This window comes from Manihot esculenta, chromosome 1 (assembly GCF_001659605.2).
Source record: "Manihot esculenta cultivar AM560-2 chromosome 1, M.esculenta_v8, whole genome shotgun sequence".
NCBI lineage: Eukaryota > Viridiplantae > Streptophyta > Magnoliopsida > Malpighiales > Euphorbiaceae > Manihot > Manihot esculenta.
In genome coordinates, this window is record NC_035161.2 from 11,330,898 (window position 1) to 11,356,062 (window position 25,165).

General features: G+C 38.7%; 1 protein-coding gene across 2 annotated transcripts; it reads right to left on the reverse strand.

Annotated features, from left to right (window-relative positions):
* Positions 1 to 18,111: 18,111 nt before the first annotated feature.
* Positions 18,112 to 24,225, reverse strand: LOC110626142 (translation initiation factor IF-2). 2 transcript variants are annotated; one of them, XM_021771913.2, is made up of 9 exons: positions 24,092 to 24,225; positions 23,921 to 23,986; positions 23,478 to 23,534; positions 22,531 to 22,657; positions 22,333 to 22,396; positions 21,002 to 21,338; positions 19,505 to 20,548; positions 19,023 to 19,172; positions 18,112 to 18,825 (listed from the first exon to the last, which is right to left on the reverse strand). In XM_021771913.2, exons 3-9 carry the CDS (start codon positions 23,502 to 23,504, stop codon positions 18,391 to 18,393), a joined length of 2,184 nt encoding a protein of 727 aa, XP_021627605.1. In that variant the 5' UTR covers positions 23,505 to 23,534; positions 23,921 to 23,986; positions 24,092 to 24,225; the 3' UTR covers positions 18,112 to 18,390. The 2 variants fall into 2 exon arrangements, with proteins under 2 accessions (XP_021627605.1, XP_021627597.1); XM_021771905.2 differs by having other exon boundaries at positions 23,921 to 23,999; positions 24,092 to 24,208.
* Between the last annotated feature and the right edge of the window lie 940 nt (positions 24,226 to 25,165).

Here is a 25,165-nt window from a genome sequence, read left to right on the forward strand (position 1 = left end):
TGGCAGGTATAGCAAAGTCCAGGAGCCTTTGACTACGCCCTGGCAATGGTAAGTACAGAAGTGTTATATACACATATACATATATGACAGGAAGACCAGGTGCTCGATTCTACGCCCTGGCACAGAGTTACTGGGACTATGTGGTGACAGGTTTACTCTTGATGTGGCTTGTCTGTGATATGGTGCATTCCATGAGACCATATTTTACTGAGATGTTTTACTGTTCTACTCACTGGGCTATAGAGCTCATCCCACTCCCTTAACCCCAGTTTTGCAGGTTCAGTGTACAGTGTACAGGGACAGTCCAGCAGAGTACAGGAAGAGTGAAGAGATCTGTAATAGCTTAGAGTGGACATGTAATATTAAAGAGATGTAATAGTTGTTGCTTGACCTAGACCTAGTGATGTATGTTGTGTACATGATCTGTATATGTATATATGTTTTCCTGTATGTGAAAACCAGGCTTAACAGGTATGAGTTAACCCATCTAAAGCAAGCTCTAGTCAGGGATACAGAGTACAGAGTACATGAGTACAGAGTACAGAGATAGTGCATGCACAGGTTGAGCCTTGGTTCAGAAAAGAGTTTTATTTTCACATAAAATGTATGATCATGTATGAGGTTTACAGGTACACAGAGAATATAGCAGGCTTGCTACGGGTTCTGGCGGCCTTAAGCCGACCTGAATCCTAGCGCCGGTGACGGTCCATTTTGGGGTCGTTACAGATTGGTATCAAAGCCCTAGGTTCACATGATCGGACCTATAGAGACAGTGTTGGGCTCAGACAGGTTAGAAGTGGTCAAGCACAATAGGAAATCATGTCCACTAGGATAGGGTCTTGAGTCCTATCTGCTATGATATGCCATGAGTATTGTATGTGTATGATATGTGATGTTTATGTGCTAAGTGGTATGTTATATGTTGTGTTTCCAGAGTAAAGATGCGAGGAACTCGTCGATCAGCTCGATTGACTGGAGTCCCACCAGAGAGTGAGAGACCAGCTGCTCGTCCTCCTGCATTGCCAAGGGCAAGGTCGCAGAGATCTAGCAGGGAAGGCATGTCAATAGACCCTAGAAGGTCTGTAGACGAGAGTAGAAGAGGAGTAGTTAGAGGAGGAAGATCAGAGGAAGAGAGGGAGGCTATGGAGACTGATCCGTCTATGGATGAAGGTATGGGCGATTCCGAGGGAGGCGTTCAGGCCTCAGGTTATGGCTATCCATCCTTGTTTCAGGAGCCAGAGTATCCTATGGAGGGTATGTCGGAATACTCTCATTTTGACCCATATCCTACATACATGCCATATATGCCATATCCTCACTACTATCCACCATATCCTATGTATCCATCTTCCCCTACCCGTCCAAGTGCAGCACACCTAGAGCTAAATGACCCAGTATTACCACCAGAACCAGTAGCCCCTGTTGTTGATAGACATGAACCTAGCTCATCTGGAGGTAAAGTCCAAATGACGGAGTACTTGAAATTGGATGCTCCTAAATACAACACGGGAGATGATCCATTTGATTACCTCAGAGCAGTTAGGATGATCACCAGTGAATTGGGAGCAGATGATAGGAGAGCCATTGAGATGGCAGGTTTCACATTAAAGTGTAGGAAAGCCAGAGAATGGTTTAAGAATTATGTGGAGCCGAGAATGGACAGCATGTCATGGGGAGAGTTCGCCAATGAGTTTGCAGGGTGGGCTTTTCCTGATAGTTCGAGGGAGATGAAGATAATTGAGTTTGAACAGTTGAGACAAACAGATGAGATGACTGTTGATGAATTCACAGATAAGTTCCTAGATCTGCTTCAGTACGTGGGTCAGGCCTATGATACTGATCAGAAGAAGGCGAGGAGATATACCATGAGACTTCATCCCAGGTATTCTTCTTTGATCCTTCCAGCAGAAAAGGAGAGTTTTCACTCTATTATAGATGCAGCCAGAAAAATGGAAGCTAGTGCCAATATTCAGAAACAGTCACAGGCACAGGCTTCAGGTTCTAAAGCCCCCACACCAAGCAGTAAAAGATGGGATAGAGCAAAAGGAACAAAGAGTAAGTTCTGGAGTAAAGTCAAGTCAGGTCTGGGAATAGGTAGTGGCTCAAGCTCTGGCACAGCTTCAGTCTGCAGACGATGCGGAAAACCACATGGAGGAGTTTGTCGGTTGGGATCTACAGCTTGTTTTCGATGTGGACAGGAAGGGCATATTGCTCGGGATTGTCCGCAGATGACTTTTGCACCATCCCAGCAGATGAGTTCAGGCAGTGTGGTACAGCCAGTTGTACGGCCAGCAGCTCCAGTCATGCCTCAGACTAGTGGCAGAGGTAGAGGGAGAGGGGTAGCCTCTACTTCAGCAGCAGGTTCCCGAGGTGGAAATCCGGTAGCCCCAGCACGGATTTTCACAGTGACACAGGAGGAGGCTAACACGTCGAACACAGTGGTGTCAGGTAATCTCATCATTGGGTGTTCAGATGTGTATGCTTTGATGGACCCCGGTGCTTCTCATTCCTTTATTGCTTCGAGAGCCATAGAGAGGTTGGGTTTGATCAGTTCTGAGTTAGAGTATCCTCTCTGGGTCAGTGGACCTAGATGTGACCCATCAGTGGCAGTGTCAGTCTGTCGTTTCAGTCCAGTGTTTATAGAGGGTAGATACCTTCCAGCTGACCTTGTGGTTCTAGATTTGACAGATTTTGATGTCATTCTAGGGATGGATTGGTTATCTACATATAGTGCTACGTTGGACTGTCGAGAGAAGCTAGTGAGTCTCAGAGACCAGGATGGGTCAGAGTGTGTCTTCAGAGGAGACAGGAGAGGTACACCCAGAGGTATGATTTTAGCCCTTCAGGCTCGTCGTTTGCTTAGGAGGGGTTGTCAGGGGTTTCTAGCTCATGTGAGAGAGCTAGACAGTCAGGTGAGGGAACCAGCCACAGTACCAGTAGTCCGAGAGTTTCTCGATGTGTTCCCAGACGATTTGCCAGGACTACCACCTGATAGGGAGATAGGGTTTGAAATTGAATTATTGCCAGGTACCAGACCTATCTCTATACCTCCCTACAGGATGGCGCCAGCTGAGTTAACAGAGTTGAAAGAACAGTTGCAGGACTTGGTAGATAAGGGTTTCATCCGCCCTAGTACCTCATCTTGGGGTGCTCCAGTACTCTTTGTCAGAAAGAAGGATGGATCCCTCAGACTTTGTATCGACTACAGACAGTTGAACAAGGTCACTATCAAGAATAGGTATCCCTTACCTCGGATTGATGATCTATTTGACCAGCTAGCTGGAGCAGGTTGTTTCTCGAAAATAGATCTGAGATCTGGGTATCATCAGTTGAGAGTCAGAGAGGCAGATGTGCCTAAGACAGCTTTCCGGACCAGATATGGGCATTATGAGTTTTTAGTGATGCCGTTCGGGTTGACTAACGCCCCTGCAGCATTTATGGATCTCATGAACAGGGTATTCAGTGAGTTTCTGGATCACTTTGTCATTGTGTTTATCGATGATATCTTAGTGTATTCCAGAGATGCAGAGGAGCATGCCCAGCATCTGAGGACAGTTTTGCAGACACTGAGAGAGCATGGTTTATATGCCAAGTTCTCAAAGTGTGAGTTTTGGTTACGGAGCATTGCCTTCTTGGGACATGTGGTATCAGCAGAGGGTATTGAGGTAGACCCCAAGAAGATAGAGGCTGTAGCTAACTGGCCCAGACCCACGACAGTGACTGAGATTAAAAGCTTTCTGGGACTGGCAGGTTACTACAGGAGGTTCGTTCAGAACTTCTCAAAGATAGCAGCTCCTATGACCAAATTGACTCAGAAGAACCAGAAGTTTATCTGGTCAGACCAGTGTGAAGAGAGCTTTGAGGAGCTCAAGAGGCGATTGACAACAGCACCAGTGTTAGCTCTGCCTGTCAGTAATGAAGAGTTCACAGTGTTCTGTGATGCATCTCGAGTGGGATTGGGTTGTGTATTGATGCAGAGTGATAGAGTAATAGCTTATGCTTCTAGACAGTTGAAGAAGCACGAGTTGAATTACCCTACCCATGACCTAGAGATGGCAGCAGTTATCTTTGCACTTAAGATGTGGCGGCATTACCTCTACGGAGTTAAATGCGAGATCTTCACTGATCACAAGAGTTTACAGTACATCTTGAGTCAGAGAGAGCTGAATTTGAGGCAGCGGAGATGGGTAGAATTGCTCAGTGATTATGATTGTAAAATCCAGTATCATCCGGGTAAGGCGAATGTTGTCGCAGACGCCCTAAGCCGGAAGTCACTAGGCAGTTTATCTCATATAGCAGCAGAGCGGAGACCGGTTGTGATGGAGCTTTATAAGCTCTTTGACGAGGGATTACAGCTAGAGTTGTCTGGTACAGGTGCGTTGATAGCACAGATGAGAATGACACCTGTGTTTCTGGAACAGATAGCTCAGAAACAGCACGAGGACCCTGAGTTGATGAAAATTGCCAGGACTGTTCAGTCAGGCAACAATGTAGAGTTCAGATTTGACAGCAAAGGGATCCTTCGCTATGAGAGTCGATTTTGTGTACCAGATAGGGGCAGTGTGAAGGAAGACATTATGAGGGAAGCTCATAATGCGAGGTATAGTGTTCACCCAGGAGCTACCAAGATGTATCAGGATCTGAAAAGGGTCTATTGGTGGCCAGCCATGAAGAAGGAAGTGGCGCAGTTCGTGACAGCCTGTGAGGTTTGTCAGAGGGTGAAATTAGAGCATCAGAAACCAGCAGGAATGCTTAACCCATTACCGATTCCAGAGTGGAAATGGGAGAACATAGCCATGGATTTTGTAGTGGGTTTACCAGTAGCATCCAACAGGATAGACTCGATATGGGTGATTGTGGACAGACTCACGAAATCTGCTCATTTTCTTCCAGTACGGAGTAACTATTCTGTGGATAAGTTGGCACAGGTCTATCTGGATGAGATAGTGAGATTACATGGAGTTCCAGTATCTATAGTTTCAGACAGAGGACCTCAGTTTACCTCTCGCTTTTGGCGGAGTCTGCAAAGTGCAATGGGCACGAGATTGGATTTTAGTACTGCTTTCTACCCACAGACTGATGGACAGTCAGAAAGGACCATCTAGACCATAGAGGATATGCTTCGACTATGTGTGTTAGACTTTGGCGGTTCTTGGAGGCAGCATCTACCTTTGGTGGAGTTTGCCTACAATAACAGTCATCATGCTAGCATTGGGATGGCTCCTTATGAAGCTTTATATGGGAGGAAGTGCAGATCCCCTGTTTGCTGGGAAGAGGTAGGAGAGAAGGCTCTTGCAGGGCCAGAGTTAGTAGACATTACCAGTAGAATGGTGCCCATGATCAGAGAGAGAATCAGAACAGCTCAGAGTAGACAGAAAAGTTATGCAGACGTTCGCAGAAAGCAGTTAGAATTTCAAGAGGGTAATTGGGTATTGCTAAAAGTGTCTCCAATGAAAGGAGTGGTTCGTTTTGGAAAGAAAGGTAAATTGACTCCACGGTACATTGGACCCTTTGAGGTATTGCAGAGGATCGGAAATGTGTCGTATAAGCTAGATTTATCTGCTTCTATGGAGAGAATTCACCCGGTATTTCATGTTTCTATGCTACGACAGTTTGTGTCAGATCCGAATCAGGTTCTGAGTGAGCCTGAGGTGGAGATTCATACAGATCTCACCTATATTGAGCAGCCAGTGCGGATTCTGGACACGCAGATCAGACAGCTAAGGAACAAGGAGATTCCGATGGTGAAAGTCCTATGGAACCACCATAACCTAGAAGAGTGCACGTGGGAGACGCGGGAGTCTATGCTCCAGCAGTATCCATATCTGTTTTGAGGTTAGTTTCCTCCTTGTGTTTTGTTTTTGTGTGTTTTAGGAACATCCGAGGACGAATGTTCTTAAGGAGGGGAGAATGTAATACCCGGCTAGAATCCGGCACCGGAATTCCTATTGTCTGATGGAATCCGGGGTGTTGGGATTCTATATAAGGGTAGGAGTTACGCTTTCTCAGTATTATGAGGTGTTTTCTGGTTTTACAGTTCTTTAGTTTTGAGTTTTGAGTTGAAATGAATCAAGGCAGAGGAGCCAAGTTCGGCCGCCGAAGATAAGTTCGGCCGCCGAAAGTGCCCAATGTTCGGCTTCCGAAGTTCAGGTTCGGCCCCCGAATATGGCATGGTTTTGCATGCGATTCGGCAGCCGAAGCGCAGTTGCTTAGCCAGCAGGTTTGTATCCCTGAGTCAGCCTTTTGGACAGGTGTGATCACCAGATCATGTCCAGAAGTTGGCCACGTCTCCTATGCTGTATTTGCTGAGTTTGAGCAGCTCATGCAGAGTGTTTTGAGCATTCACAAGGGGTTTGACTGTTTTGAAGCAAAAGTGAGTTTGAGAGAGTTTGAGAGTTTGAGAAGAGTTGGTTCGTTTTCCTTAGTTCAGAGTGTTCAGCTTCTTACTACAGGAGGTAAGTGATGTTCTTGAATATGTTTTCTGAAGGTTTTAGGGGGATTTGTGGAAGGAGATGCATGTTTAGGTTCTTAATGATAGTTTTGATGAGTTATGCATGTATACATGTTTATGTGTTATGTTTGATTTGTTGTTTGGGGTTATTAGATAGTTTTGGACCCCTGTGGACATATACATGAGTATATGTGAGTTGAGTAGAGGAGGTAGGCATGTTTGGAGAGCTTGAAGGGAAGGAGGAGATGGTTTGCCGTTGAAGCTGAGTTCTGAATGAACTCAGGTTCGGCAGCCGAAGGATCATTCGGCCGCCGAACCTCTTGCATGGTAGCTTAGGCTGCCACAGCTTGCCCCCCGCGAGTTGTGCATGTTCGGCTCTGTTTGGGGGATTCGGCCGCCGAAGGTGCCGCCGAAGGTGCTTGAGTTTCGTCTCTGGAGAGGACTTTCGGCCGCCGAACCTGCCGCCGAAAGTGTTCTGTCCAGCTTTCCTTTGCATGCTTTGCATGGATATTAGAGTGAGTGTAAGGGGATTCTTAGGGAGTTTAAGAGAGTTATTCATAAGCTTGTTTGGTCCCTCATTTGAGTCCATCTGTATAGGTACAGACCAGAGGAACCAGAGAGAGCAGCAATGAGTACTGCTCCAGAGGTTCAGAGCCTGCAGAGTCAGTCAGTCCAGATAGCCAGAGGTGAGTGGAACTAAACTGATGACTTTTAATTGAACCACAAACTGCTTTTAGCATATCTCATGCATCATGTTTATGCCATAGGCTGATTGCATTAGTATACACGAATATGTTGCATTGCATTGTTATTTGGTGATGTGAGTGAATGCTGAATGATCCAATAGTCTCAGACAGGAAGTCCAGGAGCCTTTGACTACGCCCTGGCAGGTATAGCAAAGTCCAGGAGCCTTTGACTACGCCCTGGCAATGGTAAGTACAGAAGTGTTATATACACATATACATATATGACAGGAAGACCAGGTGCTCGATTCTACGCCCTGGCACAGAGTTACTGGGACTATGTGGTGACAGGTTTACTCTTGATGTGGCTTGTCTGTGATATGGTGCATTCCATGAGACCATATTTTACTGAGATGTTTTACTGTTCTACTCACTGGGCTATAGAGCTCATCCCACTCCCTTAACCCCAGTTTTGCAGGTTCAGTGTACAGTGTACAGGGACAGTCCAGCAGAGTACAGGAAGAGTGAAGAGATCTGTAATAGCTTAGAGTGGACATGTAATATTAAAGAGATGTAATAGTTGTTGCTTGACCTAGACCTAGTGATGTATGTTGTGTACATGATCTGTATATGTATATATGTTTTCCTGTATGTGAAAACCAGGCTTAACAGGTATGAGTTAACCCATCTAGAGCAAGCTCTAGTCAGGGATACAGAGTACAGAGTACATGAGTACAGAGTACAGAGATAGTGCATGCACAGGTTGAGCCTTGGTTCAGAAAAGAGTTTTATTTTCACATAAAATGTATGATCATGTATGAGGTTTACAGGTACACAGAGAATATAGCAGGCTTGCTACGGGTTCTGGCGGCCTTAAGCCGACCTGAATCCTAGCGCCGGTGACGGTCCATTTTGGGGTCGTTACAATATGTTTTTCTCTATTCTGCTCACTGGGCTTTATAGCTCACCCCTCTCCCCTAACCCCAGATGTGCAGGTACAGGGTAGACCAGGAGGTTAGCCAGAGTATGAAGTGATGTTATGTAATAGTTAGATTGTGGACATGAAAATTGTATTATGATGTAATGTAAAAGAGTTTTAAGTTATGTTATGAAATTTTGAATATTGAGGATGGAGTTGTGCTTGACCAATACAGATTGTTAATCCCACTTGTATGTACATGGTCCTTATGATATGAGATATGAGTTTATGTTTCAACCAAGCTTATGTATGATGAGTTACCCCATTGGAGCATTTGATGAGGGCTCCAGTGGAGGTTTATGATATGTTTATGTTTATGTACAGGTTGAGCTTGGTTGTTATATGAGAATGTTTACAGGTTTATGAGTTTTGTTGATCATGTATGGGATTTACAGGTTTACAGGATATATGTTAGGCTTGCTACGGGTCCCGGCGGCCTTACGCCGATCTGGATCCTAGCGCCGGTAGCGGTCCGGATTTCCGGGCTGTTACACTCTTAACATCACATAACATAACATATCCAATGTGCCAGGGGCGTAGAATGGGCCTCATTGGTCTTTCTCTTAACATCACATAACATAACATATCCAATGTGCCAGGGGCGTAGAATGGGCCTCACTGGACTTCCATACCGTATCATAACATATCATATCGAGGGCTAGTGGGTCATCCAATATCCATCCACATCAACAACATATTATGCAATGCATCATATTCGTGAATTCTAATGCAAAACAACCTAGTACATATCATGGCATTTATGATGCATGAACATGCTAAAAATTTCATTTACTTTCAAACATAGTTCAGTTCTACTCACCTCTGGCTGACTCTGAAACAGCTAGCACTGCTGGCCTCCTCGGTTCCTCGGGTCCGATCCTACACAGGTGGACTCAAATGAGGGACCAAACAACTCTAGCAAGACTCTAAACATCTCCCCAAAATTCCCCTAAAACATCATAAAACATTCATAGAAAACATGCAAAGGAAGGCTAAACAGGGGACTTTCGGCGGCAGGTTCGGCGGCCGAAGGTCCTTCCAGAGCCGAAAGTCAAGCACTTTCGGAGGCAGGGTTCGGCAGCCGAAAGTCCTTCTAGAGCCGAAAGTCACAACCTTTGGGGGCAGATTCGGCAGCCGAAACTCCCCTCCAGAGCCAAAAGTCCAAACTTTTGGGGGCGAGTTTAGGCGGCCAAACTGCCTCCACAGGCAGGTCCGGCAGCCGAAACTGGCTTCGGCGGTCGAACCTGGGCTCTCCCAAAGGGCAGAACCTGATGCTGCCTTGCGTATCCAGCCACCCACAACAACCCAACATGCATCAAAACTATACTAAAACATGCATAAACACATTTTCAAGCATATAGAGGCATAAAACTAACCTATACCCCAACAACATCACATTTAGCATACATTTAACATAAAGGGTACAAAAACCCTAACATTTTACACCTAGCCTAAACATGCTTCAAAACCCTTAACTCCTTCTTAAAACTTACTTAAAACATCATAAAAGGCGTGGATCGACACTTACCTCTTGAAGATCGAGAGGAGATGCGATCCCAAACTCGGAGATATGGAGGAATAAGCTCCGAGGATCTCCAAGCTTCACAACTTTTCTCTTTAGCTCAAAAACTTCAAAACAAGATGAAAACTTGTCAAAAACTTGAAAGATTTGAAGGAAAATATAAAATCGATCAAAGGAAGGCGAAATCTCACCTATGTCCGAAAATAGAGAGAGAAAACTTGCCCATTTTCGGACAATGGGCCTTTTATAGGTGGCTGGACAGACCACCTTCGGGGGCCAAAAGAGCTCCCGCAAGTCCACCATGTTCGGCGGCCGAACATGAGGTTCGGCGGCCGAACCTGGACTTTTCCTCCTAGGTCTTTTCTTTCAAAACTCAATTTCTTTCTTCATTAAAACATAAAAACACATAAAAATATTTTAGAAAACCTTTATTTTACCCTTCTAGAAGGCTCCAACATCCGAGAAATTCTGGATTCCAACGAAGAGTCTGCCGGAAGGTAGGAATTCTGGTGCCGGGGTCTAGCCGGGTATTACAATTTTTCTCTTATTCACTTTATGATATATATAAGAAAATTAAGCTTATTCATATTAAGCTATCAAATGGTACTACTGTTTCTGCTAATTTTTTAGGGACCGTTTATTTTTCATAATCGGTCATTTTATCTGAAGTTTTATACATACCTGAGTTTACTTTAAATTTTATTTTTGTGACTAAGTTGACTTCTTCTCTTTTATGTATCCTTATTTTTCATTATAATAAATATGTTATACAGGAGCAGAATACATTGAAAAAGATTGATTTAGTTGAGGTTAAGAATGACCTTTACATCTTGATGGAACCTGTTTTATCATGTGTTAATAGTATTTTGTTATCCGTAGATGCTTGTGACATAGATTCTACTAAAAAAGGTTCTAATACAACTTTTGATATATGACATTTTAGATTAGGACATCCTTCCATGAATGTTATGCATTTTGTTCGGAATACACACTCTTGTGTGACTTCTTTAAATAATAAAGTTTGTGATACTTGTCATTATGCTAAATAGAAAATATTGCCCTTTCCTATAAGTTCATATAAGTCCTCTCCCCTGTTTGATTTGATCGATGCCGATATTTGGAGACCTTTTAAGGTTCTTTCTATTCATGGACACATATATTTTTTAGTCATTGTAGATGACTTTTCTAGACATACTTGGATTTTCTTAATGAAGTATAAATTTAAACTTTTTTTTTTTAATTCAGTCTTTTGTTAATTTCATTGAGACACAGTTTAAAATAAAACTTAAAATTCTTAGAAGTGATAATGGTCTTAAATTTTCTATGACCCAGTTTTTTTTGCTTCAAAAGACATTATTCATCAAACTAGTTATGTGGAAACTCCTCAATAAAATTTAATAGTTGAAAGAAAGCATCAACATATCTTAAATGCTGCTAGAACTCTACTTTTTCAAGCTCAATTACTAAAGATGTTTTGGTATTATACTGTTGCACATTCTATTTTTCTCATTAATAGATTGCCTACAACTTTGCTTGCAAATAAATCTCCTTATGACTTGCTTCATGATTCTGTTCTTGATTTGTTTTCTCTAAAAGTTTTTGACTCTTTATGTTTTGCTGCTACTATTACTGCAACTAGGATAAATTTGATCCTAGAGTAAGAAAGTGTATTTTTTTAGGATATAAGGCTGGTGTTAAAGGTTTTGTGTTATTTGATTTGTCCGCTAGAGAAATTTTTTTCTCTAGAAATGTGGTGTTTTATGAATATGTTTTTCCTTATGACAAACATACTTCTGGTCCTTCCTCTCGGACTGATCTTGTTTTACCTCAAGATGCACTATTCCTGATTCTGATTATTTTCCTACTCACTCTCCTTCTTCTTCTGAGTATGCTTCTGTTTTTAACCAGTCAATTCTTATTATTCTCAGAAAGTCTACTCGAAATAAAACTGCTCCTACCTACTTGAAGGATTATTATTGTCATTTACTTAACTCTTTCTCTCCAATTCTTACCCCTAATTTTTTTCATCCTCTTTCTCAAGTTCTTTCCTATGATCATCTTCCCTCCTCCTATAAATAATGCTTCTATTATTACTGAGCCAATAATTTATCATCAAGCAGTTTAATATGCTTGTTTGAGAGAAGCTATGCAAGCTAAAATTCTTGCTCTTGAGCAAAATAAAACTTGAATTCTTACTGATTTACCACTAGACAAAGAAACCATTGTTTGCAGATGGGTTTACAAAATCAAACTCAAAGTTGATGGAACTATTGAAAGATAAAAGCTCAACTTATAGCCAAAGATTATATCCAAACATAAGATATTAATTTCTTTGACACTTTTTCACCTGTGGCTAAGATGACTACTATTAGACTTTTACTTACTTTAGCTGCTATACATAATTGGCTTCAACAATAGGACGTTAATAATGCTTTCCTCCATGGAAATCTTAATGGGGAAGTTTATATGATTTTGCCTCCTGGTTTTTATACCATTACACCTAATAAAGTCTGTAAGCTTCTCAAGTCTTTGTACAGCCTCAAGCAAGCTAGCAGACAATGGTTCTCCAAACTTTTAACTGTTTTACTTAATTTTGATTACATTCAGAGTAAATCTTATTATTATCTCTTTATTAAACATAATTCTTATTCTTTTACTGCTCTATTAGTCTATGTGGATGACAATTTTCTTAGCACCTTCAAAATCAAAAAATTAGGAAACCTTAATTTTTTTTTTTTAAGATTAGAGATTGCCAGATCTTCGAAGGGTATCGTGCTTAATTAAAGAAAATATACTTTAGATATTCTTTTTTATGCCTGTTCATATACTAATGAGTAGTATCCTTAAAAAAGACACTCTTTTGCCTGACCCTTCTATATATAGAAGATTTTTTGGCAGATTATTATATCTTACTACTACAAGACCTGATCTGACTTATTCTGTTCAACTGTTAAGTCAGTACCTATCACATCCTACTGATTTTTATTTGCAGGCAACCCACAGGGTTTTAAGATATATTAAGAGTTGTCAAGATTCTGGTATTTTCTTTTTTGTAATATCTAATCTTTAGTTAAAGATTTTAGTGATTCTGATTGGGCTGGATATGTTGATACTCGAAGATCTATGACTAGTTTTGTGTCTTTTTTGGCTCTTCCTTTATATCATGGAAGTCCAAAAAATAATACAGTTTCTCGTTTATCTTCTAAGGCTGAGTATCGAACCCTTGCTGCTCTCACTTGTGAATTACAACGGTTAACTTATTTGCTTCATGATTTACAGGTTACTTATCAATCCCCTGCGATAGTTTTTCGTGATAATCAAAGTGCTCTCCACATTGCTACTAATCCTATTTTTCATGAGCGTACAAAACACATAGAATTGGATTATCATCTTATTCCAAAAAAAGTTCAGACTCGTGTTCTTAAATTATTTTTATCTCCACAGTTGCTCAACTTGCTGATATTTTCACTAAACCACTGACTCTACCTATTTTCTCCAATTTAAAGGTCAAGATGGGAATACTTGATATTCATTCTCCAGCTTGCAGGGTGTAACGACTCGGAAACCGGTACCCCTCTGTAACGGTCCGAACCATCACTGGCACTAGGATCCAGCTCGGCATAAGGCTGCTGGGACCCGTAGTAAGCCGAACATAAACTCTGAGCACCTGATAAATCCCATACATGCTCAGACATAAACAAAAATCCTGTAAAACTACCAGGCTTAACTACTAGCATTCAGATATACAAATCTGAAATAGCCCCCAGGGCGTACACCAGTGACTACTGACTACTGTGGGTCAAGGGATTGAAACTCTTTTTTCCCAAGTCACAACTCACTGGCATCTCATCAAACATGTCATACATTAAGCATGGTTCAACACATTTCTCATCAAGAAACGTAAATCAGGATACATGCATATAGGGATTATGCATACACTGAGCACTAAACATATACTAGGGCAATGCACATGCTAAACCATTAACATACTGACTTACTCTCTGTTATCTTTGTTTACATACATCTCTTTAATTTACATCATGTCCACTATTCTATTACACATGCAAAAACCATAGCTGACACTCTGCTGAGACAGACTCCTCCTGGCTATCTCTGGCCCTGCAAAACTGGGGTTAAGGGAGAGGGACGAGCTTCTAGAGCCCAGTGAGTAGGAACAATAAAACAATTTATCAAACTATAGGCACTCATGGAATGCATCACATCACAATCTGATCACAACAAGGATGAATTTGTCACCATTAGCCCTGTACACATAAATCTCATCTCATAACAAGCCAATAATGCTCTATGCCAGGGGCGATTAGGCCTCACCTGGACTCCACATAACTCTATGCCAGGGGCGATTAGGCCTCACCTAGACTTCTCTTGCTCTGTGCCAGGGGCGATTAGGCCTCACCTGGACTATCCACCTCATATCATAGTATACATGCCATATCATATCATATCATGTCATATCATCACACATCATATTGAGGGCTAATGGATCATTCAATATTCATCCACCTCATTACTCACTATTGAATGCAATGCATCATATTCGTGAATTCTAATGCAAACAACCTATTGCATACTCATGTTATTCATGATGCATGAAACATGCTAAAACCATATATTATTTCGCATCTTAAAATATTAAGTTTAGTTCCACTCACCTCTGCTCCTCTAGCAGATACTGAACTGACTCTGCAACAACTAACACTGACGACCTCCTCGATCTCTCGGATCCAATCCTACACAAGTGGACTCGAATGAGGTGTCAAACTAGCTCAATAATAACTCTATAGAACTCCCCATAAACCCCTTAAAACATCCTAGAACAAGCACATAAAGCATGCAAAAGAAGGCTGGACAGAACACTTTCGGCGGCAGGTTCGGCGGCCGAATGTCCTCTCCAGAGCCGAAACTCAAGCACCTTCGGCGGCCGAATCTCCACTTTCGACAGCCGAACCCTTTCGGGGCAATGTTCGGGGGCTAAAACACACTCCAGAGATGAAGGTCTCTAACCTTGGGCGGCACCTTCGGCTGCCGAATCCCCCTTCCAGAGCCGAAACTCAAAACTCTCGTGGGCAAGCTATGGCAGCCGAAGCCACCTCTTCAAGGGTTCGGCGGCCGAATGTACCTTCGGCTGCCGGACCTGAGTTCATCCAGAACTCATCCACGACAGTAACCAGCCTCCCAAACCACTCCAAAACTTTCACATGCATATCATAACTCCTCAACACCCATATACTCAAGTATATGCACAAAGGGGTCCAAAATTAACTTACAACCCCAACAAAAACAACAAACATAACACATATACAAGCTTTTATCCATAAACCCTCAAAAAATACACTTTTTACCCTAAACATGCAACTCTACCCATAACCTCCTCAAAACCTCCATAAATCATCAAAAGAAGTTCAGGATCTTCACTTACCTCTTGAAATCAAGAAGATGAACGATCCTAACTTGAAAGTATGGAGCTTCTTTCCTTCAAACTCTCTAAACCACAAAACTTCTCTTTTTAGCTTAAAACCTTCAAAACAACATGAAAACCAATCAAACCTTTGCAAGATTTGATAAAACCATGAAAAATACCCATGGAGGACCTGTTCTTACCTCTGGAAGTGAAAAGACAAGCTATACTTATCCATTTCACCGACTGGAGGCGTTTATATAGGTGGCAAACCGACTCAGCTTCGGCAGCCTAACCGCATGCAAAACCATGCAACGTTCGGCGGCCGAAAGTAGAGGTTCGGAAGCCGAATCTAAGGCACTTTCGGCGGCCGAACTTTACTTCGGCGGCCGAACCTGGCCAAATCCTCCTTAGTCTTTTCTCTTCAAAACTCAATCCTATTCCACTCTAAACCTGTAAACTTCTTGAAAACATTTTAGAAAAACTTTCTCTTAACCTTCTAGACCTCTGTCATCCTCAAATTCCACCGGACGGTAGGAATTCCGATGTCTGATCTAGCCGGGTATTACACAGGGGGTATTAAGGGATTCGGTTATTCAAGAAAACAAGGAAAAATAATTGTTTCTAGAATAGTATAGTTAGTTCTTATAGTTTATTCTAGAATAATACAGTTAGTTCTTATAAACTATTCTAAAATAGTATAGTTAGTTTTTTTTCCTATCTTAGATTGTATATCTATGATAGAATAAACTTTTTTTTTCTTCCAGTAATATTGAAAATCTAATTGAAGATTACATTTAAGATTCTGAGCAAGGGCCATTAACTCATTTGTTCCGGCATCCATAAAAGAGAGAAGAGGAGTTGGGGGTAGGAAAGTGAGGAGGAATGAAGAATCTAGGTAGGTAGATAAGGGTTAAGGAGGATCAGAAGGATTAAAGGCCAGGTACAACAAAGATCAAAACTAGTGGAGATAGCAAAACAAGGTATAAGGGAGATAAAATTCTCACGAACACGGTGCGAAACTCCAAGAAATAAGGCTAAACCCCACTCACTTTAGTTCTTATTGTTTCATTTGATAGCATATGGAAGTTTAAAACTCAATTATAACACTGTTGACATACATAAATTCACTGCCAATCATTTGAGAAATAATTTGTATCTACAATATATCATCAAAATTGGTTTATTGGCAGTCTAAAGAGTGACACTTCTTAATTTATTAGTTCAAATGCAAGACTTATAGAAAAATTTTTCTAAATTAGGATGAGATATAATTGAGTAACAAAATTTTGAAGAAACTAACGTTTAAAATGTCAGCTTATAAGTCGGCATTTTTTAGTGTTGGCTTCAAGATAAAAATACTCATAAGAGTCGATTTTTTTAAGAATCTTTAAGAAGCAAGCATGCTAACATTGTTAGTATTAGTTTCAAAGAATTTCTTTTTTAAGAATCTCTCGAAAAAACTAAGTATGTCGATACTCATAATGACGGCTTTGTCTTTTTCAAGGACAATTCTCTAAAAATCGAGCATGTGGATACATCAATTTTAGGCTTCATTATTTTATCTTTTTTATCTAATTGATAGCTGTAAAATCACAAATGGCTAATATGTTCGTTTGATAAACTGTGTGAAAAAGCATCTGACAGCTGATTGTAATCCTTTCAATTGCATTTTTAATTAATTTTAATTTTATAGCTTTTTCTTATCTAAAATCTTTATTTTTATTTGGACCATATTATTCTTTTAATATTATTAATTTTATTATATTAATAAATTATTTATTTTATTAATATATAAAAACTATTATAAAATAATTATATTAATTATAATATTTATTCTTATATAATAAAAATATGTATATATACTCCTATTTGTCATTTTATATGCTAATAATAATAATTAAATATAATTTATTAAATATTTAAAATATTTCAGCTATAATTAGTTATCACTATTAATTATCCGCAATAATTTTTAAGTATTAGATCATCAATATTTAATTGAAAAATAATGTTCTAGTTGCTTTGATTTAAAAAAAAGTTTTTAACCTAAATTGGAAAAATTCCCTCATGCTCCACCAACGTTTCCTTAGCTTAAGTGCTCATATGTTCCATTTGTTCTTATGTTAAATTGCATTTCAAGGCTGACATTTTTCAATAAATAGTAGTTTTTCTTTTATCCGAAATAATAAATACCTTACAAAATGATCTTTTAAAACTAAAAATTTCATAGAATTCAATTCTATTTATTTATTTTCAAACAATTCTCCTATCTAAAATAAAAGACTTCAGTTATCTTCAATTTAAAATATTTTTCATTTAAAAAAAATAAAATCATATATAATTATAAAAGAATTCAATTGAATTTTTTTTTTTTTTTACAAAATGAATTACTAAACAAAGGGAATAAGATATATTAGAAACTGATTTACTTTCCATTGTAACTCACGTATCAACTAGAAAAACTTAATCCTCTTTGTTAAAGAAAGAGTAAGAGTGCTAAGTTCCTTAATGATATAAATCGAAGTTTTCAAAAGGTTGCCTCTACTAGATTGAGACTGTATCTTTTAGAGTGTCGACCGCTACTATACCTAAATTATAACCATTTAGTTATGTTTTTACAATAAATTGCTAAAATTGTACTCTTATTAAATATAAAACAAGATCTATATTAAAATAAGTTATACTATATATAATAAAAAAAGGGACAATTTTTAAATTCCTATCAAATCTGTATACCGATTAAAAATACTATTGCCCCTAAAATGTATTAGTAGGAGATGTGAAGGCCAACTGCAATGATTTCTCATCTGCGATCTCTACCAAGCCCCAAGGAAGTATTAATCTCCCATTAATCCCAGTTTTAAGCACACCTTGAATCATGCAGCTTAACCCTCAAAGCAGTGGAGCACTGGATTGATGACGATGTGCAACTTCAGACCGCATAAGGAATCCCTCATTAAGATTTGGAAAGGTGAAATTGTAAAAGTTGCACTTTTAACCATCGTTCCCAAGCAAATGAAATTTTAACATAACTTCGGAAAGGCAATCCCAGTATTCAAAACTAAGCTCTGTTAACCTTATGCTGTAGAAAGAATGAAGTCTAATGTAATATTACCCCTATTTTCTCTGCTGTTTTGGTTAAATAAGTAGCAATTTCCTCAAACGTACAACAAAATCTATTATCAATTCTCAACTGAATCAGAATTCACAAAATTGAGCAGAACACGATCAAGTCCCTTGTGAGAGTCGCTCTGTTTGGAATTGCAGCTAGATGAGCAATGCAACTGCCCAGCTTCTGTGTAAAGGAGAAAAATACAGGAAAAAACAGCATTATCAGCACTCAATTCGAACAGCACCACTTTCTGATGAAATGAACTTTGGTTTCCTAACTACTTGCTCTAAACATTGGATGACGTCTCCCACCCGGAAATCATCACAATCGCCGAGCATAAGTCCACATTCATTTCCTTTGCCTACTCTTTCCACATCCTGCTTCTCCCGCTTGAGAGATGTGCAAGATCCTTCAAAAACAACATCCCCACTCCTTAGAAGCCTCATGATTGCTGTTCTGGTAACTTGGCCATCTATCACCCTGCAGCCAGCAATCTTCATATCACCTCCTACAGACTTGCTCCTCCCTTTAAGCTCAAAAATACTCAGCACTTCAGCTTCCCCAGCTACCTTGGTCTCAGAAGTTCCAGGGGCCTTGTCCACTATTAAGTTGCCGACTTCCTCCAAAAGGTGATAGATCACACGATGTTGCATTATCTACATCCAAATCCAGTAAAGAATCAAAACAAATAAATAGGTATTCCTTACTTTATTGCTACATTTTTCATAAAATAAAAATGTAATAAATCAACAGCCCATGCTCATGAATGTTACTTCTTTTTTTCCCCCTGGAAAGTTAAAACACATAAATGAGCCAGCTTTGTAATGGTTTTAGGTTAACATGTCAGCAGTACCTTTATCCTGGCTTGAGTTGCAGCCATAGTGACAGCACTAGGTGGAGTCTTCACATTGAATCCAACAATGCATGCACCACAAGCTTGTGCCAAGTCCACATCAGACTGAGAAATAGACCCAACACCAACATGCACTACATTCACAAAAACCTGGCAACATAAAGAAATGGCAAAAAAAATAAGAAGAATGATGAGCAAAGACCAAATACTTCAAGGAACAGTGATAATTTCTACACACAGTAGCATATTTTAAATCATGGATATCGAAAGACCATTCATATTGTGTAACTTCATAAAAGGACAAAGGAAATGCCACCAGATGACTACCACGTCCCACATAAGAATAACCATTACCAAAACAAAGAAACATGCTGCTAACCAAAATGTTTCACCATGCATTACATTCATCCATTAGCACATATGAGAGAGAGGGTTAACAATGAGACTAAGTATTAATTCATGCACATGTCTGAATGGCACACCTGGGGACTATTTAAAGTCTTTAGTGCATCTGTGACAGCCTGAACAGTTCCCTGCACATCTGCTTTTACAATTATTGGCATTTCAACCCTCTCAGGCACAGGTATGTCATCTGTTACTTCTATGGTTTCTGGCCTTTCATCAATCATCTGTATAAGTCTATCTTTCTCAAATTTCCTTTTCCTCCCTGCACTAAGCATCCTAGCTCGCTCCTCTGATTCCACAACGACAATATCATCACCAGCCATAGGAAGCCCCTTAAGCCCCTCAATCTCAACTGGCATTGCAGGTTTAGCTCGATCAGTCAGTTTCCCTACCATATCCCTAATAGCCCTTATTTTTCCCCACTCCGAACCCACAACCACATGCTGCCCACAAACCAAAGTCCCTGTTTTCACTATTGCAGTAGCCAATGGACCACGTCCTTTGTCAAGCCTAGCCTCTACCACATAAGCTTGAGCAGGGCCATCAACACGTGCTTTTAGGTCCATAATCTCTGCCTGAAGAAGTAAAGCCTCTTCCAAGTCATCTAATCCAGTTTTTTTAACAGCTGAAACTTCAACAACCTGAACATCCCCACCCATCTCCTCCAGCTGCAAGCCCTCTGATGCAAGCTGGATTTTAACTCTCTCTGGATTGGCTGCCGGTTTGTCACATTTATTTATAGCAACTACAACTGGTACATTAGCTGCTTTAGCATGGTATATGGCTTCAAGAGTTTGAGGCATCACCCCGTCATCAGCAGCTACGACAAGCACAACTATATCAGTTACTGCAGCACCTCTTGCCCTCATTGCACTAAATGCTGCATGACCAGGAGTGTCAAGGAATGTGATTGATGATCCCGATGGCATGCCAACAATAAAAGCACCCAGATGCTGAGTTATCCCTCCAGCTTCCTTAGCCGCCACTGATGTTTGACGCAATGCATCTAAAAGTGAAGTTTTACCATGGTCAACATGCCCCATGACAGTCACAACAGGAGGACGTGGAAGAATTTCTGCACCTTCACTGGAGTGTTGCCTCCTGACGTTGACCCCAACTTCCTGTATCATTAATACAAAGAAATCCTTTTAAGTTCTCAAAGCAGCTAACACAAGTGAGTTTGACTAAGGAGATCTTAAGGGAAAAGAGAAAAAAAAGAAAAGCAAGACCAGATCATAGTTCAGAAATCCTAAATCCAGTTTTTGTGGTTAGCATTTGAAAGCCAAACACAACTTTTTTTTTTCTTCCTTACACTACAACACAGTCGTGCTTCATGCTGTAGTCCATATACAACGTCGAAGAGCCTGCTAGTACTTATCAAATAATGATACAAAATAATCAAATACCTAACAAAACAGATTACTTCTGGTGGCAGCATGTTCTAACTCGTAAATTTGCTTTTTACATAGAAGATTGAGAACTGGATATAGAGTAAGATTCTTCCACTTTCAGTCACCTTTAAGTTTATGCAATGAAAAGAATTATATATTCTTGCAACTAAGAAAGGGAAATACCATTCCAACCAGCTCTGCAACATCAATGCTGAGGGGATCAAATTCTGAACGAGCCTTTTCCCCAACATTGACAAGAATATCCTGCAGGGTGGCAATGGACTGACCAGTGCGCTTCGCAAGCTCAACAACTGTCATGCCTTCAAATATGTCCACTGTTTTATCTAGCGAAGACTTGGTATTCCTTTTCAGTTTAGGAGCCACATATGGAGCTTCAACAGGCGGTTGGGTCCTGTTTCTATTCTTATCCTTAAATTTTCCTTTAGTTTGGATCTTCAAACCAACAGGCTCATCATTATTTCTTCTTCTAGCCGACAGTTGTGGAGTGGCATAAAAACACCTAGGCAAGATAAATAAAAACAGTTATTGGATCACAACAACCAGTGCAACATGCCATACTGTCCCACATCAGTTGGGTACAGGATGTGTATGATATTTATATACTCTAGGCCTAAACTACTAATGACTTAGGTCAACAATTTTAGGCTCAGTGGTTTTAGAGCTTACAAGTTATTTAGACCTGTTGGACCTAGGGCTATTACATTCGAGTAGCAAATTCATCCAAAACATTTAGGTTTCAAAAACAATGCATTTAGTGACACCACCATTTCTTTCAATTGTAATAGCCTCAAACATCAAATGACATCAAACAGTGACCATGGTTGCAATTTACTTTGACAAGTAAAGTTGCCACAAAATACACTTTGAAGAATATTGTGAATGCTGATCAGCAGTCTAGCTCTAGCATGAATTTCACAACATCAAATAAGTGCCAAGCGACTTTTGACATGTATGCATGAACATGGAATAAAAGAAAATACTTGTAAGGAAACAAGAATGAAAGGGAAGATACAGAATAGTCTACAATGATATCTGGTTCATTTAAACGTAACTTCCTTTATTTAGACAAGTTTGACTCTGAGCCAAATTAAAACAACCTGAGCCAAATTAAAACAATCTAAGCCAAATCAAGATAGTGACAAGGGGGTTGCTGCCACCATGTTTTAACTCCTAGGATACGCAGGTTTATCCTTATCCCATCCTACTAACTATAGGAAATCATTCCCCAACATAATAATTTATTAAATTTATCCATTCCTCTTTGTCAAACAGGGTAAATCACCTCAACCAGGCCAAACTAAAAAAGAGAATGATAACAATTACAAAAAAAAAAACAACAAACAACAAGTGTGATTGCCCACTGCGACATGTAATACTCAAAGACAACAAAAAATAAGTGAGAGAGTAGAGACAGTAACTAAACCTATCATTCCTTGCACAAAACCAAAACAAATAAATAAATTAACACAAGGAAAAAAAAAAGTAAAATATACCGTATTAAGGATTTATAAGTAGAGAAAATGTGATGACCTCGTAAAAATGAGCTGAAAGAAAACTCTGCATCGCAAATTTGAGAAGTGAGCAAAAATAAAAATAGCAAACATTAGGGATAAAGATTTCTTATGAGCTGGGGAGGGAAAAAAAGAATGTAGAGTGAAAGCATGGAAAACATCTATGAATTATCAGTTTACCAGGTATGCCTCTAACTGGAGAAGAAAATGATTTCACTGTAACCTCAATATTACATTTAGAAGTTAACCCCACTGCACGCCACAGTGATGGTGTAGTCCAAGCTCTAATCAGACCAACATGAACACACTGAAAAATTAATCAAAGAAATAATGTTCAGATATGCCATGAGAGAGAGATATGGATTAAACTCGTCATCTAAACAAGAAAAACATGACAGAGGGAATTGTATTAAGAATATGATTTCAGTTGGTAAGCATTTGGTTCCAAGTTGGAAGTAGAAGAGAGAATAAAATAATGGAGTTGCTGGCATTCCTTTTTGACCTCAGCAAGAAGAAACAAAAAAACAAAAAGTACAAGATTCATATAACTAAATTTACTTCGTTAACATAAAACTAAAAGTTTAGCAGGTACACTTAAAATGTATGTATGTATGTATGTGCGTGTGTATGTATATATATATATATATATATATATATATATAGAGAGAGAGAGAGAGAGAGAGAGAGAGAGAGAGAGTAAAGAAGATGCCGAGAGGATCAGAATGGCCCCCAAACACCATTAGTCCCGATCCCAGCACTGTACCTTATTTTCCTCCCTTTCCAAACATAAGAGAAGGAAAATAAAATAAAAAATTCTTCCTCTATTTTACTTCCTCTCCCATAAAATATCCAAACAGAGTGTAATTAGCTGCATAATTTGCAAAACAAATATAATTTGATTCTAAACCAATAATTACCCATTAAAATTACAAAATTTCTCTTTTATTTTCAAATGTTTTCCAGTAATGAGGCATCGATTAATTTCTTAATCATATATAATCCCTATTAAAACTCAGCTTTAAAAAATCAATTCAAATTAATGTCAAAGTCCAAATTCTGCCTGGCGGAAATCCTCCCTCAAAATCACAAAAACAAGTAGTTAAAAAAAAGGCAAAATTATATCTTACCGTTTTTCGAGCTGCTCTCCAAGCCATTCATATGCTTCTTAAACTCTACAAAACCCACTGCGGAGAGAAAAATTAAGAAAAGAATCAACAATTAAGAGCCATAGCAAAAGGACTGGAGAAAAAAAAAAAACGAAAGCAATAAACTCAAATCTTAATCCACTTTCGCTACTAGAATGAATAGGTCATTCAATATAAAAGATCCCATAAATCAATAGGAAAGAGTCCTTTCTATACGTTTTTCCGCATCCCCCAATTCCTTCTCTGAAATCAATCTAGCCTTTGTTCTCACCTAGCAATAGTCTTATATGAACTCGAATCAAAATTCACAATTTTCACGACAAACCTTCTTTGGAGGTAAACAATTGACAAATTTTTTGTATACATACATATAATTGAAGAACGAAATTCAAAACCCAGAAACGAAAGGTAAATCGAAGACTTACCAATAAGAATACTGTCATAAAGTGGCAGCAACTCGTAGAAGAATGCAGCAACCCTCGAATAGCTCTCTGAAAAGGGACACTTTGAAAGATATATAAATTATTGAGAGATGGATAAATATAATATCTGAGAGGTGGGATTCGAAGTTTATCAAGCAGTGATGGCGAGCTTACGGGGACAAGTTCGCACTTTTCTCCTGGTGATTAAACGCTCTTGGAAGTGGAACCTCAGGTCGAAGATCAGGGCATTGAAGGTTAGAGAGCCTAATGCAAGACTGCAAGACGAAAACAATAACTTTTATCATGTCTGGAAATTTCAACTTACTGTGGGTAATTACAAAAAGCTACCTATAGTTTAATGTCTTTTTTAAATAATTTTTCATTAAGATAAATTATATTTTAATTCTTAAAATTTTATAAAATATATAATTTATTTCAAATATTTATAGATTCAATTTTAAGGTTTTATTTTATATTATAATAATTTTTTTTATAATTTATTTTTATATTTTTATAAATTAGGCTCTAAATACTATAATTATTTATAAATAAGTATTTATATTTTTTTAAATTAATTTTATATGTTTATTAAATTTTAATATCTTAAAATAAATTAATAAAATAAAAATTAAATCAGAAGTATAACATATATCTAAATTCAAATCTAAAAAGTTTTTTTCAATTTAACTTTTTTCTTTTTAATAATTTTTTTATTAATTAAAATAAAAAGAAGATATCAAATTTTTTATGTTACTTTTATTTTATTATGTTTTATATATAAAATATTAAAATTTAATAAATAGAGATATTAATTTATAAATATAAAACTTTATCAGTAATTATAATATTTATGGATCGATTGATGAGTTGCAAAACTCACCCTTTTTTTCCATTAAATTCTATAATTTTATTATAATTTTGATATAAATAATTAATTTTTATGTAAAATTTATTTTTAATAGGTTTTTGAATGGAAGTTAAGAAAAGAAATGTAAAGAGGTTGAATTGGAATATTTTCGAACTAGGATATTACACTTCAGATTTCAAAAATTACCATCTCAGCCCGATTTTGGCACCTAAATGATAATATCAGTTTCAAGTTAAATCAAATACAATTATATTAGAATAGGATAAGATAAGAGTAGTAGAATTTATTTTAAATTATTAAATTTTATCTTTTTATGTCTATATAAATACTCCTAGAATTAAATCTACGCATCACATATTTTCTTCTCTCCCTTCTCTCCT

Excerpts from the sequence above, each read along its gene's own strand:
- LOC110626142 (XM_021771913.2), bottom strand. The coding sequence starts at position 23,504 with ATGGCTTGGAGAGCAGCTCGAAAAACG. Across the intron at positions 22,397-22,530 it reads TCCAGTTAGAGGCATACCTG|AGTTTTCTTTCAGCTCATTT; the intron begins GTAAACTGATAA and ends TTTGCGATGCAG. Across the intron at positions 20,549-21,001 it reads TTGCAGAGCTGGTTGGAATG|GAAGTTGGGGTCAACGTCAG; the intron begins GTATTTCCCTTT and ends TTAATGATACAG.